Here is a 15,794-nt window from a genome sequence, read left to right as displayed (position 1 = left end):
GTGAGTTTAAATGGTATCTTCTTTTAGGAACTTGACATTTAAGATGTCCTCCAACACAAATTAACTCTACACAGATGCCACTCCTTTCACTGGTATTGGGGGGTTTTGCAGGAACTCCAAAGAAGAACCAGTAAGAATTCAAAGAATTGGTCACTATCACTAAACTCTTTCATGTCAGTTCTTAGCTGCCTTTAAATTTGTTCTGTAGTAACTGCAGCTCTGCGTTGGAGGCATAAAGCAAATTGATAAATCCATTTTCATTCATGCAGACAACCTAGCCTTGGGAGAAATATCTATGTGAAGAAGAAACTGCCATCTTTGCTTTTATCTAATGGACCTAAATTGTCAAACTTTCAACAGCTGTCCTGAATTTTCATTGTTGCTACTTCATCTCCTATGCCCATCTTTTCCTGTGCATTAAAATAGCAAATGTTACAGTAAATGTTGTCTTATTGGCATCGATGTCATATAAATTAGACACCATTTCAACCGTGTCTACTCATCACAAGCCTTCAGCATCAAATGCATCTTTATCGCTGTCTATCGTTAACTTCTGATCTCCTCTCCCGCAGCATCAAACTTTATTCAAAATATGCTCGCAATCATCCATCATGTATGCATCAATTATGCTCCTGGAGGTTAGGGTCTCCTTTGTGAGCTGCCAGTCCTTACCTTTGTGTGGTCTTACTTCTCTCTTTTTTGTATTGTGGGTTGGAGTAATTTAGAATTATTGTATCATATACCAGTCACATGTACTTTTTAGATTTCACTTTTTCAGTAATGCAATGCTCTTTTAAGCCATCTGGGCAAAAAAGAAATTTAATCATGTGGTTGTGTGGGAGTGCTGCAGTAGTGACTCACATTTGCAGCCTTCTTTCGAAGTAAGGTACTGCTAACCACTTCTGAATGGTCAGCAGACACTAAATATATATAACCATTACTGACCAAACTGATGTAAATATTACACTAATATTGAAACAGTTACTTGTTTGCCCATTCATCAATCTCTGAATGCTGGCTGCACAGACAGTGGCAGAACACGGTTAGTCTCATTAATTCACGGGGTATAAAACATCTTTTTAGAAAGACTGTGCACATTCAAGGAGGGTCCGGTTAAGAGTGTAAGTCTGTGCTTGTGTTTGTGTGTTCTTCTCGCATGTGTACTTCTGTGTTGACTTACGCAGATCCAGACGTATGTCACCTAAGTTTAGAAATGCTGGTCTCATCAGTTGTGGTTCTGGCTCTGGACTGCAGTTTTGGATGGGTTTCCTGCTGGCACTCCCAGTAGTGCTTTAATGGGTTTGCCCAGGGTCGATGCCTTGTTTGCTGATTACCAAAAGTGATGGTGCCATGTTTCTCTGGAACTTTGCAAAGCTGCTATGGGCTTTGAGGCACACAGTATCGTGAACTATCTGTGCACCAGAACAGGCTTAGTGAAAGAGATTTGTGGCATTTCCTGAATAATAATTATAAAAAATAAACGTAAGACCTTTAAAAAACAAGGAGAAAAATTCTTTACCATCCATTTGTCTGCCATCGAAGTCATGATTCCTACCACTGTCTGGCCAAAGATAAGAGTGTGTACCTTACCACACTTACTGATTATTTAGGCTTATAACAAGTTGATTGTGATATAAAGGCAAACTGAACCCAGGGCAGCAGTCAAATCTTTCTGTGGTTCCCCCTTCGTTTCCCCTGATGAGCCCTGTGAGGACACCACCAGAGCTGTGGGGAGGAGGTAGTAGGGGCTCGCAGGGTTGCAGGTATGCCTGGAATCTCAGACCGTCCTCTACTTTCTTTCTGGTGAATGAAAGTGAGATCTGGCCAGACGGACTAAAGGGGTGGGGCTGAAAAACACACAAACACAGCAAACGTGCTAAATGCATTCAGTGCCTGCATGTTAACCTGGGCGCGGGGGTGGGAACATCAGGGGAAAATGTTTTTTAAAATGTACGTTTATATGCGTAATTCAAGTAAAGTAATAAATGCTGTAGAGTGGCTTAACAAATTCCACAGTGCTAATGAAACTCTTACATTTTTTTACTTTTCTAGCAGGAGAGATCCACAGAAGGGGAAGCAGAGTGAGTGGAAATGTACTGAGCCCAAATCTGATTGGGGCCTCAGATTAACCACTCTCCGTACATAAACAAGTATACATATTACTGTTGCTATCCAAACAGTAAGTCTATGACATAACAGCTGCCTGTATGTAGTTTTTTAAGAGCAGGTCATTCAAACTGTTACTTAACCGATCGGTTCATTTGACTGAGAGCATTTTAAATAAAGACCGAAACTGTAACGACAGGGAACATGACCGTTATAAGTAAGATTTGAGAATCGGCCCCAGTTTTACAGACGTGTTGAGAGTATTAAGAAACTGTTTATGCCAATTACAGTAATCTTTATTCTGCGACAATGACAATACTTTACGTCTTAAAGTGAAACCCAACTTACCAAGACTTACTTTTCACTTGTATTTTAAGATTTACTCTTGACGTCATGGATCATGGGAAACGGAAAGAAGGAAAAGTAACGCATTAAAGCAACTTTAACAAACACAAACACTTGAGTCCCAAACTTTTCTTAGCCTTACCTGATGGATGTGAGGAAAGGGTCTTTGCACCTTTCTGCAGGTCATGTATTCAAAAATAAAGTCTTGAAAGAAATTTCATGTAATCGACCTTTCTTTGCCTTGCATTTAGTTTGCTGCTGCTGGTAACCTCTGAAATAACTGTGCTTGGTCTCTCCTGGAGCTTGTTGATGGACACACAAACTCATCACTGAGAGAGTCTTGGCTCATTGACATCTAGCCGCTGTAACCTGGAAGCCAAGATTAAAAAAGAAACTTTCCAACTTGTTAAGGATTTGCCTGCAGCGACATTTTCTTAATGTGCCCATTATTCCCTTGTAATGCATAATTCACCTCCGCTGTCCTTCTGCTGTGCAGTAGTGGAGAATTTTAAATGTGCCAAGTTGGTGACCTCTTCTCCTGCTGCAGCTTTATAGATTTTCGTTTTCTTCTACAAAGACTGTGTTTTTCTTTTGAAGGGTTTTGTGTGTACTCGTTGCGATAATGATGTAACAGCAGGCACCTCTCCCGGTAGAGTCATGCTCTGTGTATTGCCACTGGATGAAAAAAGGAGGACATGGACCAATGCAGAAAACACAGAAGCCCTTTCAGCCACTATTTTTTAAAATAAATGAATGAAACCTAGCATGGAATGTAAAAAAACTCCACAACCCAACGACAACAAAAAAACACAAATAAAAACAGACTGATTTATTGAGATTATATTGTTGAAGTTCTCTTGCTCTTTTTCTGCACCTCTATAAAAGGTAGATCTCAACAATCCAGATTCTGCTAGATATGCAAGATGTGGGTTTAAGGTGCTAGAGTCACGTCTTACAGATCCTCATTACCCAAGCACACCATGCTGTTGAATTTGCAGCAATGTAGAATTGCAGATTGTAGACAGAAATGACTATGGCTCTCTGTAGCAACAATATTGTTATTCAGAGGTGACAGTGACAGCATCTGATAAGTGTGGAGTATGGAAGGCATTACAAGAAGAACCAATTATATCTAAATCTATTATATCCAACGCAATGGACAGTCCACAAGAGAGGTGAAGACGAGTGCAGGCAAGGTAGAGTGGGTGGAGATGAGTGTCAGGATTGTGATTTGTAACAGAAGAATAGTGGCAGGGGTGAAAGAGAAGGTTTACAAGCTGTAATGTATGGTTTGAAGATGGCAGCACTGATGAATAGACATTAGGCCATGCTGGAGGTGACAGTTGAAAATGTTAAGGTTTTCTGGGAGTGACTAGGATGAACTGACTTAGAAACGAGTATGTCAGAGGTACAGCTCAGGCTGAGCGGTTTGGAGACAAAGAGAGACAAAGGTTGAGATGGTTTGGGCAGAGGGGGGGAAATTGGGTAGAGTGGAATTGCAAGGAAGGAGGAAAGGAGGATAATCACAGAGAAGATTCACGGATAGTAAAGTTGGATGTGCAGAGGGTTGGTGTGAAAGAAGAGGATGCTAGGGATAGGGTGAGATGACAGATGATTCGCTGTGTCGACAATAAAGGGACAAGCTGAAAGACGAATACAACGAAAAGAAGCAATTATATCACAGCAGTTTTGAGGGCAACCATACAAGTCCCATCCTGAAACCCTATGATGAGCAATTCAGCCATTTGGGTGTTTTTGAAGCAGATATGACAAGCTAGAAGTGGATATCACTCAGAAGTAGTGGGATATAATGAGTTTTTAAAAACAAGATAGGTTCTTACAAAAGGACACCGTTCCTTATCTGACCTTTTTTTCCCCCAACCACAGCAGTCGCCGCTGATAGCCAGTAGAAAATAATACAGATTTTAAGGTGCTTCAATACTGCTTTCAGGAATTGTTAAGTATCAGAAGCTCTGTCAGTCTTTTATATATAGTTAGGATGGAGAAGTTGGGATCACTATGTTTTGTTCCCTTGTTCTCAAATCGCCTGCATTGTTCTGCCATTGAGCTTGTTTCGTGCTAGACATGGTCATGCTGGTTTCCATTATAACCTTGCCTTGAGACCATCTCTGCCCGTCTTCTGCAGTTAATTTTGTGGGTTAGCCTTGCCTCTCAGTACAGTCCTCAGCCTCTATCTCTCTGTCGAAACTGATGGGCAAAGTCACACGCAGACACACAAACACACCTTTTGACTTAAACTTCACATGAATATGACCTCGAGCTGTAATGTGCGGTCTGTTTCCTGGCTTTGCAGTGCTGATTCCTGCTCACTGGTCGAAAGGGCTTTGATATAGAGAAATAGGATGAACTTTATTGCAGTTTTATCACTGGTAAAATGAAAAGAAAAAGTTCCTGAAAACAATGTGTCATGTAATTAAAAGTGACTCTGGTGCAGGAGAAAAGGTCTCCGTAATTTGAGAGACTAAATGAAAGAAAATTAAAGTAAGACGAGACAAATGGATAACAGAAGCTACTTGGACTTGAGGTACATTCATCTTTGGACTCAAAGTACCAGTGTTTTTTAACTTCCCCTGTGGCCATACTGAAAGACTGGGCCTATAATCTCTTTTACACTTATCTTCTGTCTTTAAAGGCTCAGCTAAATGAACTTGCCAAAGTTAAACTACACAACAGAGACTGGAATGAAGAAAGGCAAATGAGTAAGGGGAAAATAAATTCACAGCTTGCATACAAATAGACAAATGCAGCTTAGTATATTTCAAACTGGAAAAGAGCGCTGCACTCTCACATCTTAAAGTAAAAGCCACTCAAAGTACTTAAATGTCGCTACAAGCTAGCCAATATTTTGAGTCATTGTTCTGTGTTTTTATTATTTTTAAATTAGGCATACTGCATCATTTTCTGATGCAGAGACATAACTTGAATTAAACTAACTTTTTACATGTGTGACTTTGATAACTGGATCTTACATAGTGAATTACTCCAATATGGAACCTTTTATGTGAGGAATGACTAAGATTTTGGATCCAGTTGCTTAGTATTTATGCTATTCTGCACTCTGTAGTTGTACTTTTTGCTTGCCTCTCCATGCAGACCTGGAAGCCCAGTGGGAATCTTTTTATTTCATTTTCTTAATTGATTTATTTGTTCATTCTGCAGAGGGTGGAGAAACTTTGAATAACAGCTTTAGAGGTGTTGGCAAAATCTTGGCTAAAGATCCAAGATGTTGAGGTGATGAACATTGTGAGATGAACAAAACAGTGATATTACATTCTGATTCTTTATTGTGAATCCAGGCCGCCCCATAGCTATTTACATAATGACTTGTTTATTTTATGAGAGGTTATTTGAGGTCAAATATTTAACTAATTCAGATGGGAATTTTTGATTTCTCTTTAAAAAACAAAAATTAAAGATGCTGTTTTGTCTAAATTGCCCGTATCCATTGCAGATGTTTGATTTTATGCATATTCATTTTTTCCCCAGGTGGATCTAATGAAAAATATCAGCAGTATTCCTCAGCCATTCCTTTATACCAGACACGTTCACTTCCTCAACTTTACAAGGTAATGTCTACAAAAGTATTTCATGAGTGTTGGCTAAAATGTGGGGTTGTTTTTTTTTTGTTTGGGTTTCTTTTTTTGGTTCTTACTGAGTGCTTTTTATTTATCTGTGTCAGGTTCAAGATAGAGCAGCCTGTGTATATCAACATAATCCGGGATCCCATCAATCGCTTCCTCTCCAACTATTTCTTCCGTCGCTTTGGTGACTGGAGGGGCGAGCAGAACCACCTAATCCGAACTCCAGGGATGAAAGATGACGAGAGATACCTGGTGAGAAGCTTTTCTGCAGAGATACATTTTATTTTTGAAAAGCCTTAAGTGCACATGGACTTACTTGCTTAAAGTTCTCGTAGATATGCGTCTTATGCTTTGGGTTTTTGGGCTTTCGTTTTTTTCTCTCCTTGTTGTAAATGAAACAACAAGAAACCAAGCTGGTGAATAAATGTATTGCTTTTCTTATAAACAAAGAGGTTTGAACTCACCACAGCCTCGGAGACTAACAAAAAGGAATCATTACCAGAGCGGCAAAAACTGCGGTTCTTCAAAGCTGTTTGCTACTTGAGGCTGGCTGCAAAAGCAAAAGAGTTCCCATAAACTCCAGTGTCGAAATGGTCAACTTTACAGGAGAAACATGTTTACGGCATAGTACAAAAAATAGTTTTGGCCTCTCGTGTTACGCTTCAGTTCACTAGAAGGCACCACATCCTCAATTTGATTTGATGGTGATTCTTAACAGAGAATGACAAGTGGCATAAGGATAGACCGAAGTTTGAGACAGCAGTTTGTGGAAGGCCTCAGTGAGGAGTGGTGGCTGCTCCCAGGCCTGGCAAATCCCCAAATACTAATGAGAGGCGTGAGAGCTGAGAAAAGTGGGGAAGGGTGGGGCACAAAATCGTGAACTTACTTATAGTGTAGGAAGGTTTATATAGCCGTGGAACCAGAAGGGGAGTGTATGAGGTGTGATCCCGAACCTGAAATTCAGATAAATAATCTAAAAGACAGTTGTTGAAGAGGTCATTCCTAACTGTTCAATTCAGTTCGGCCCCAACGATCAGATAACCCCCTGTGAGCAAGCACTTGGCGACAGCGGGAAGGAAAACCTCCCCTTTAACAGGAAGCAACTAGTTTGGGGGGTATTTGATCTGAACCTCTATTGTGGTTTAAGTCTCTAAGAATGGTTTTAATGCAGTTTTTGTTCACAAAATAAAGTAGGTCAATGGTAATAAACATGCTGCCTAAGTAGTCTGTGCTCAAGTTGTTTTTTTTTTAAAGATCTTATTAATATGGTAGACCTTTATCACAAACTGGGCCACATGGCCATGACTAAAAAAGGGAGATGCACACAAATGCCAATTAAAAGACTGTTTTTTCATTTATAACAAACAAGTAAAGAACTTCATGCTGTGTTTAGTCAGTATGATAAGAAGTGTAAATAAGTGCATTGGCAAAGAAATGGTGTATGCAGTGTCAGTTAGTGCAAAAAACCCAGAGTCTACCTGCTGTCAGTCACAAACGGTAAGTTGCTTAAAACATTTGCCAGTCCCCAACAATTATTTGTTCACCGATTTAATAACCCCAGTAAAACTCGCTCCTCCAGCAAAACTTACCAAACCCAGCCAAGTATTTTGCAAGTCTATCTTGCTTGTTGCTCATGTTGCATTTGCTCAACTGTCCTTTGTTTAACAACCTCCAGCTTGTCCTTTTCCATTTCCAGCTTTTGCCTCTCAATCTCCAGCTTTGCTTTTCCTTTTCATATGTCATTTGCAACAAAGTGAGTCATTTACATAATTTCCTTAGGGGTTAATAAATTATTCTGACTCTGATGATTCTGATTCTGCTGTTCAAAAGCCAGGTTTCCTGGTGTAACCACACGTGACAGTATTGATGTGTGATCAGCTCTCATTTGCACAGCCACTAACTCTCCTATTTCAGTCAGCTGCAAGTTACTCTCAGAGTTTGTGTTTTCTTTATGACAGTTATCACCAAGACCAGTCAAATCAAGTTCATAATTGTCTGTAAATATCAGAAGGTGAACTTTTGTACAACAATCCAGAAAACCGTCTAATGGTGATGCAACAAATTCCTCCATCCCTGCCATGATTCAGTCTAAGACCCAGGAAGAGAGGGGAAAAAAACAAAGCCAGCAAACAGCATTGCCCCAGGTCGGTTAGTACATGAAAGATACAACATGTCCCTGAACCAAAGCGGAAAAGCCTCCTTCTGCTTACCTACTTTATGAACCCTAGTCTTCATTGAAATTAGAGGTGAGCCATTTAAACAGCAGCAAGCTGGTGACTCACCTGACACAACCAAAACAAAAAACCTACAACTAGCACAAATGGGCCACATTGATATGCACCTACTATACTAGAGAACCATGCAATCACTGCTAATAGCTCACACCTGCCCAGGTGTCCACACACACACACACACACACACACACACACACACACACACACACACACACACACACACACACACACACACACACACACACACACAGCAGTAGCTGTAGGATCAAAAACTTACCAGACAGACACAGTTCAAATTAACCAAACAAGTCAAATTCAAACAACTCAGTTCTGACTCACAATATATCTCCTGGACACAAGTTGCAGCAAACACAATGCATATTGCATGCTTCACACAAAACATAATGTAATGGCAACAACCCAAACAACAAAACAAAACAGCCACAAACAAATTCATTTAAATAGATAAGGTCGTACTTGTAACAAACAAGTGGGGAAGATGCACACAAATGCCAATGAAAAGACTATTTTAAATAAAATAAAAAACAAGGAAAGAAATCATCTGTGGCGTGTGCAGTCAGGGTGAAAAAATGGCATATGGAACATTTATTGCAAAACCCAAAAAATGAACAAAATCCAAAAGGTTATTTCAGATAGGAGAGCCTCCACTCTGCAACTTCGATGGCTTTTAGAAAGCATTGCCACACTGGGCCCAGGTGTTGACAGTGTTATTGATGGAAAATGGGACACAACAGCTCTCCAATGCCAGCAGATAATACCTACACCACAAACAGGCCAACAGGAAGGCAACGTGGAGTGGGTCATCACACTTAACTCACAGATACTAACCAAACTGGCTAAGGTTAGCTAAAAACTCACCACAATGAGGTCTATGTGGTCATAATTATAGTCCACAAACCACTTTGCAAAAATCTGATGTTCGCATGTTCAAATTCAATAACCAAATCAGAGAAGCTCTCAACAATAAGAAAACACACTCGTAACAGCAGGTGACGCTGTGACTTTTGAGGGGGCAAGACATCTGGTCGCCATGGTGTTGTGATCCCACAATATCCAGTGCCCACAAACTATAACAGTATTATTTAATGGGTCAAACAAATACTGAACCTTTTTCCTCTGTCTGCTTTTAATGCTGGTCCAAGTGCCCCAAACCCATTTTCTCTCATATTGACATTTGCTAAATCAGTGACAGAGATGCTTGTGATTTGAAATATGAATGCATTAGAAGTGTTTGACAAGCTAACACACTTAGTTGCTATGCGTGAATCACTGGTTGGCCGGTAACAGTGCATTAAATTTGAATAACTTTGGTTGCAGGCTCACTATTTTCGCAACGTGATGCTCAGTAGAGACATGAACTGAAATGTTGCATAATGAAGTCTTATTCTGGTGTTTCCATGATGTAGACTTTAATTACAGGGGCATGTATATTGAGGAATGTTTATACATGCTCTACATATATGTAGTAATGATACTATACACTGCACTGTAATTAGCCTGTAGGATCTCTTTAAAAAATGTTAAGAAGAGATGATCCTCCTGACGTTAATATTCTGCTTTAGCCCTTTTCTTCTGTATTTCTGTTTGTTGCTGTCTCAAGACAAATTTTAACTTCCTAAATTCAAAAATATAAGCAATATATTAAAACCACACTCTACTCTCTTTGAAGATGTTCCACATGTGGTGTTGCTCCAGGGTGGATGGCAAATTGTAAACTCATGGCAGTCTGACGCTAACCCAATATATAAATCTGATTAGGATTCGAATTAAAGACTCGATTTACCACATCAGAAACTTGATATCCTACATCTGCCTCACAGAGTTGTTTATCCCTGTAGCACCAGATTGAAGTCACTGCATACCATTTTTTTTAACTCTACCTACCATTTGGAAGCATACTGTAATTTTCAAGCTACTATTTTTTGATCTTTGTGTTCACTCCATTCCCTTATATACTTTTTAAGCAGATGACAGTTAAAAGTTAAAAGTGAGATGAAGCATCTGATCGGAGGTCGGAAATCCCCCTGAAGTGAGACGCCCAAGCCTCATATAAAATTTAGGGGGAATCCAACAAAAACGGAAAACAGTGTGTCAAAACAAAAGTGAGGTCAAAACAAAATCGTATTAATATTTGTTTAAGATTAGGCACAAACTCTTCTCATTCTTTCCTCCCACAGTAAGTGCTATGAGAGACCTAAAGGGTTCAGGAGGCTGTTCTGAGAAGCTAACAAGAGGAGCGAATGTCATTCTGGCTTGAGTCTGACTCGCTGTAATTAAGTATTGCACTGTTTGCCCTGCAGTTTTGGACCATGTGAGTTGAGTTATTAAAGTATGCAGACCACAGGGGCCCCTTGCTACAGTTAAAGGAGAGGGGAAGGCTGTGTTGTCATCGACTAGCCTACCTGTGTGTGCATTTAGCTTTAGATACACTTATGAGGAGAAAGTATTCCAGAAATGGTAAAGAAAAGTAAATTTTAGATTATTATAACCATGGTGCTTAATCCTTTAATTGAGTATAGTTTAGGAATGCTGTGTTGTACTTAAATCACTAGAGTGTCTTATAAGGTTTGAAGTAACTGACCAAAAGCTCTGAAAATATCAGGAATTAATATGTTGATGGTGTTCCACAGATTTTGTCTTACTGTACTGGCATAAAGTGTCTCGTGGCAGCATCTCATAAATCAAAACTTTTTCAAACTCAGTCTTCCTTTGGTTTCCTACTTTGCTTTTTATGTTACACTGCTACTCCTGGTGTTATTTTTGTACTGTCTTTATTAGCAACAGCAGCAACCTAGTTCTAGTATCTAATCAGTAAAACCAAAAAAACAGTTGTTGCAAAAATATGCCTTCCATCTGCACGGTGTACACGGCTGCTGAAAACAGTACACACTGCAGAATATGCACAGAAATGTATTATATGCAAAAAGATACATTTAGGGCTTCATGTATCAATTGATCAATCAAATATTTATTTCACACATATAAGCAACAAATTAATAAACAAGAAAAACGAAGAATATCAAATCAGTGAAGAGCATCATATTCACACGACCATTTCCTTTTGGAAAAGAGGAGGATGACTGCATTGATTCTTGGCAAGTCACCTCTATAGGGAGATTAAGTAGGTCTTTCATGGTTAAAGTTTCATTGACAGTATTGGGAAGATGAATGTCCACACTATAAGTACAAATTCAAGTATGTACGGAAAGAGTACCCCTAATGTTAAGAATCACCCCTCAGACTGGGCATGGCTGTATCCTCCACCTGGTGTGCTTCAGCCTGCTTGCCCTGTGTTGGTTTTGTATGTGAGGTGTTGATGAAAGAGCGCTGTCAGTTGCTAGCCGGGGCCGAGGGAGCCTGATGCACGTGTTACTGAGACATTCCTGTGGTCGGCTTGGATTTTCCGTCAGTGCCCACACCCCCTTTTACATACACACATGCTACTTTATACAAAGGCATGCACTGGTCAGTTGAACATAGCACGCACACACTTAATCACACTCAGACACACATGATATTTACCACATTTGCAGTTATTTTGTGAACCATTATGCAAATTTAAGTTGCTTTAAAATGCCAACTTGGAATGATGTGGTTGGATAATTTATATTGTATTGAGCTGAGTGTTTGACTGTTTTGTGTGTGTGCATGTGCATGTTTTTTAATGAATTAAAACAAAATACAGATGCATCCGCTGACAGTACTAAATCAACCTCTGTCTTGCCGCAAAGTACAAAGTGCATGCGTGGCAGCCTACATATGAATACGCTTGCAAACACTTATAAAAAAAGAGTGTCTGTCCTCACTGAACCTAAAAGGCCCAGCTTTTTCTCAAGACTTGGAAATACTGGTTCGATCAGATGAGATTCCCACAGTAATTTGACATAATCCAACATTTAAAATGACAAGTAGACTTATTAAATAAATACACAAATTATATTAGAGGGTTTACTGGCACCAGTCTTGCCTTAGCCTGCCTTCACTACAATAACAGACAGGTGGTGTGTCACACTGTTGGCCTAAGGCACAACGAACACATAAGGTTCACTCATTACAGATTTTTTTTTTTAATGAATTTCTGTGGTTTGTGTAACATAACTATAATCAGTGTTTTGATACTGAGGAAAACCATGAGTGCAAAGCATAGGTCCTCACTCTTTTAATAATTAAAACCTAATTTGGCTTGCTGCCTTAAATTTCTTTAAGGACACACTGCAAACTATGCCAAGATATGTCAAACTTAGTCAACTTTGGCATTTTAACAGATTCGACTAAAGACATGGGAACAGATTCTGTTTTCTTGTGACAGGCTGCGCGTAAAAAGTGCCTAAAGGTAAAGTTTTAAATAGTTTCTTTGCTATTTTGTCTGTTTTATGTAGACACGACGCTGGTTCATCCCTTGAGTTAGATGCCTTTTCCTGCTTGAATGATTCATAGGTCAGTGTTAAGTGGATTACCAACATTAAATATTAAATTCAGTCAGGAAGCCTCAAGACCATTTTGTAAAATTACCAGAAAAATAAATGGAATGGTTAAGCCCAAAATAGGCCTAAAACTTAAAGAATATTAAAATTACAGTTATTACCTCTAATCTTTACTAGAAATGCTGATGTACCTGTTTAAAAGGCACCCACTTGCTCATGTGTTCAAAAGATTAACTCAAAAAGCGAAAGCGTCTTTCCACTGCCTCCAGATAGCAAATACAAACAAAAAGTTCTTTTTTTGTTTTCTCAAATTTGAATGCAAAACGTCCCATGGGAAAGGTTAACATCATCAATTACCCCTGATTTAATTTATGTCTACATTCCATTCAGTGAAATGGGAGACCATTGTACAGATTAGTGCCCATTTTGCTACAGTTTCTGTGAATGCTCTGTTGGCATAATCCACAGTGAGAAAAGGAACAATGAGCTTGAGTGTGCACACAGGAACTGTCTTTGAAATACTAATAAGGCTTTCTAAAGAGAGTGCGTATTGTCTGCGCGTGTGTGTGTACGTGTGTGCGTTGTTGTATACAAGCTGTGGCTGGATTCCCAGAAATCGCCTAAATGTTGACGCATGAGGGTCTCTGTCAGCGAATGTGCCACTTCCTGTCTGTTTTTGTTTGTTTTAGTGTATATGGCTTTTGCATCTTTTACCATCAAAGAACATACTCATAATTGATGAAACTGGATCCACTCACATCACCATTCTTTAAATAGAATGGCGCTTCATAAACCTGTCATTAGTACCTGGGGATCTGCCCAGTCCGCGAGCTGCCTTCCAGTCCTCACTGAGGCCTTCACCAAAACCGCTGTCTAGATCTCCATTCCTGGATCTAGCTTTATTCCACCTACTGTTTTCCTTCAAGAAACAATGTCTTGAAGATGTGGTCCGTGCTAGTGAAATGAAAAATGAAAGAAAAACATGGCAAACTTTACGCAAGTCTGCGCAAGACTTGTACACTAACAATAGTACAGTGCTGAACTTTTCTTTTTTTCCCTGAAGGTTCCTCTGGGGTATTGTTGTGGTTCCCTTTGAAGGGTTTTCCAGTCTTTTGCTTCACTGATCACCAATAAGTCCTGTTCCCAGTGCACAGCTGAGAGGAGTCACTCATAAAGTTCAAACACACCCTGCAGCCACTCTGTGAATCAGAGGCACAATTGTACCACAGTTTTCAGCCGCAAGAAAAATCTAACTAATCAGGTGAATAATTTATTTCATTCCAGCGCATGCTGCACAAGGCTTCATCTTGTGATTGCAGCTTAGATAGATGCTAAAGTGATATCACTATTTCAAATATCAAGTCCATGATGTTGTAGTTGAGTCTTTTCTCCGTTTGGAGCCTTTAAGTCATTTTACTTGCAAGTATTTCAGACTTTATGCAACATCTACTGCAATCCTGCCCCTCCTACAGAGGATCCAGGATCTTTCTTGCATTTGTTTTAACAGGCTTTTGGGTTCAGTTTTTCTTTATGTAGTCTGAGAACAAAGGTTGTACAACCTTAGAAAAAGATGTTTGAGACTGTATGAAAAACCCTGAGCAGACCTGATGGCAACATTTTTCAATGAGGGGTTCTCGTAAGGCTTTCATGCCAGAAAATACAACTGGAAATAAATAAGTCGAGGCTAATAGAAACATTAGCAATGAGTGTGCAAATGTCTCCAAGACACATAAACACTTAAGCATATAAACATGCTCTTCTACACATGGTTTATGCCTTTTTCTATGTTTACACTCCAGTCAGCATCTCTGTTTCAAGCTTCCTATTGCACTCAGATGATTTCTTATGCCACACCTGCAGCAGCAGGAGCAGCAGCTTGGATCCTTCGTGAGGCTCTCTGACTTTTGTCCTGTCGGACTTGGCCATTTTTGTGATGATCCATGTTAGGCTTAGACTATTTTTGCCAAATTGCTGTTTAAGTTAGTCATTACAGAGCCATTATGGTATAAATCTAAACAACAACCTATGACAAAATGTTCTAAATTTGCCTCATGCATGTAGTCTGGTCCTACTGTAGGTGACATATTTGAGCGCAAGCCTTGTGCACACATGTGCCTGCTGCTGTGTGTGGATGTGAGCCATGCTTCGTGGAGTGTTTTGTTGCTCAGGACTTGTTGCTATCCCTGAGGCTTACGTCACCTGACATGGATTTGACTGCTGTTTCCGTGGCACTCAGTCGCTGGCCAGCTTCACTCCTGCAACTGTCTTTTTTCCATTCATTACTCAATAGCTTTTCAGATAAGTGGTTTTTCAAGTTTCACAACTCTGGTCTCATTATCTTAATCGTGACATCTTTAAGTTAAACACGAATTCATTTGAAAATACTTTCTCTTCCTATGTGGTATCATAGCCTATGAGATCAACTGAGATGAGAGGGAAGAGCTTATCTTTGTGCACAAGATGTGGTTTGACAAAGCACTTTGGCTTGTGGGGTAATGACAGGCAAGCAGTCCAGGTTCACGGCAGTGCAAGTGAATAGCTTCCTCTAGTGGTAAAAAGAAATAATTGCAATTCTGATTGAGATCAAATTCACTGCAAATAGAATAAAAAATTTTTAAAAAGCATAAATTATTAGTAAAGCAAAAATATAAAGACTCATATGTGCTTGTCTGCTTTCAGGACATCAATGTTTGCATCCTAGAGAATTACCCTGAGTGCTCCAACCCAAGGGTTTTCTACATCATCCCCTACTTCTGTGGACAGCATCCTCAGTGCAGGTATTTATGAGATTTTGTCAAGTTGCATTACAAAAGCTTGGTAATATTTCTTTCCAAGTAATGCTACTCTAGTGCAAACTTTCTCTTGGTCTTATTTTCCTTCTGTCTCACACAGAGAGCCAGGAGTATGGGCTTTGGAGAGGGCCAAACAGAATGTGCTGGAGAACTACCTCCTTGTGGGGATATTGGAAGAGCTGGAGGACGTTCTGCTCCTGCTAGAGAGGCTCTTACCTCATTACTTTACTGGAGTACTCAACATCTACAAGAGCCCTGGTAGCTGCACCT

The 15,794-nt window shown here is 39.7% G+C and overlaps 1 protein-coding gene across 2 annotated transcripts in view; it reads left to right on the top strand.

Moving 5' to 3' along the window:
* Positions 1 to 15,794, top strand: part of usta (uronyl 2-sulfotransferase a) — a 62,173-nt gene that overhangs the window by 43,760 nt on the left and 2,619 nt on the right. For both annotated transcript variants that reach the window (XM_085247614.1, XM_085247615.1), the window contains 4 exons: positions 5,959 to 6,038; positions 6,152 to 6,305; positions 15,412 to 15,509; positions 15,625 to 15,782. In XM_085247614.1, coding sequence (XP_085103740.1) covers positions 5,959 to 6,038; positions 6,152 to 6,305; positions 15,412 to 15,509; positions 15,625 to 15,782 — 490 coding nt within the window. The remainder of the gene's footprint in view (positions 1 to 5,958; positions 6,039 to 6,151; positions 6,306 to 15,411; positions 15,510 to 15,624; positions 15,783 to 15,794) is intronic.

The sequence above is a fragment of the Mchenga conophoros genome, linkage group LG15 (assembly GCF_057382185.1).
Source record: "Mchenga conophoros isolate Kocher_MC1m ecotype Shallow Benthic linkage group LG15, M_conophoros_male_GT1.1, whole genome shotgun sequence".
NCBI lineage: Eukaryota > Metazoa > Chordata > Actinopteri > Cichliformes > Cichlidae > Mchenga > Mchenga conophoros.
This window is presented reverse-complemented; position numbering and strand designations above follow the sequence as displayed.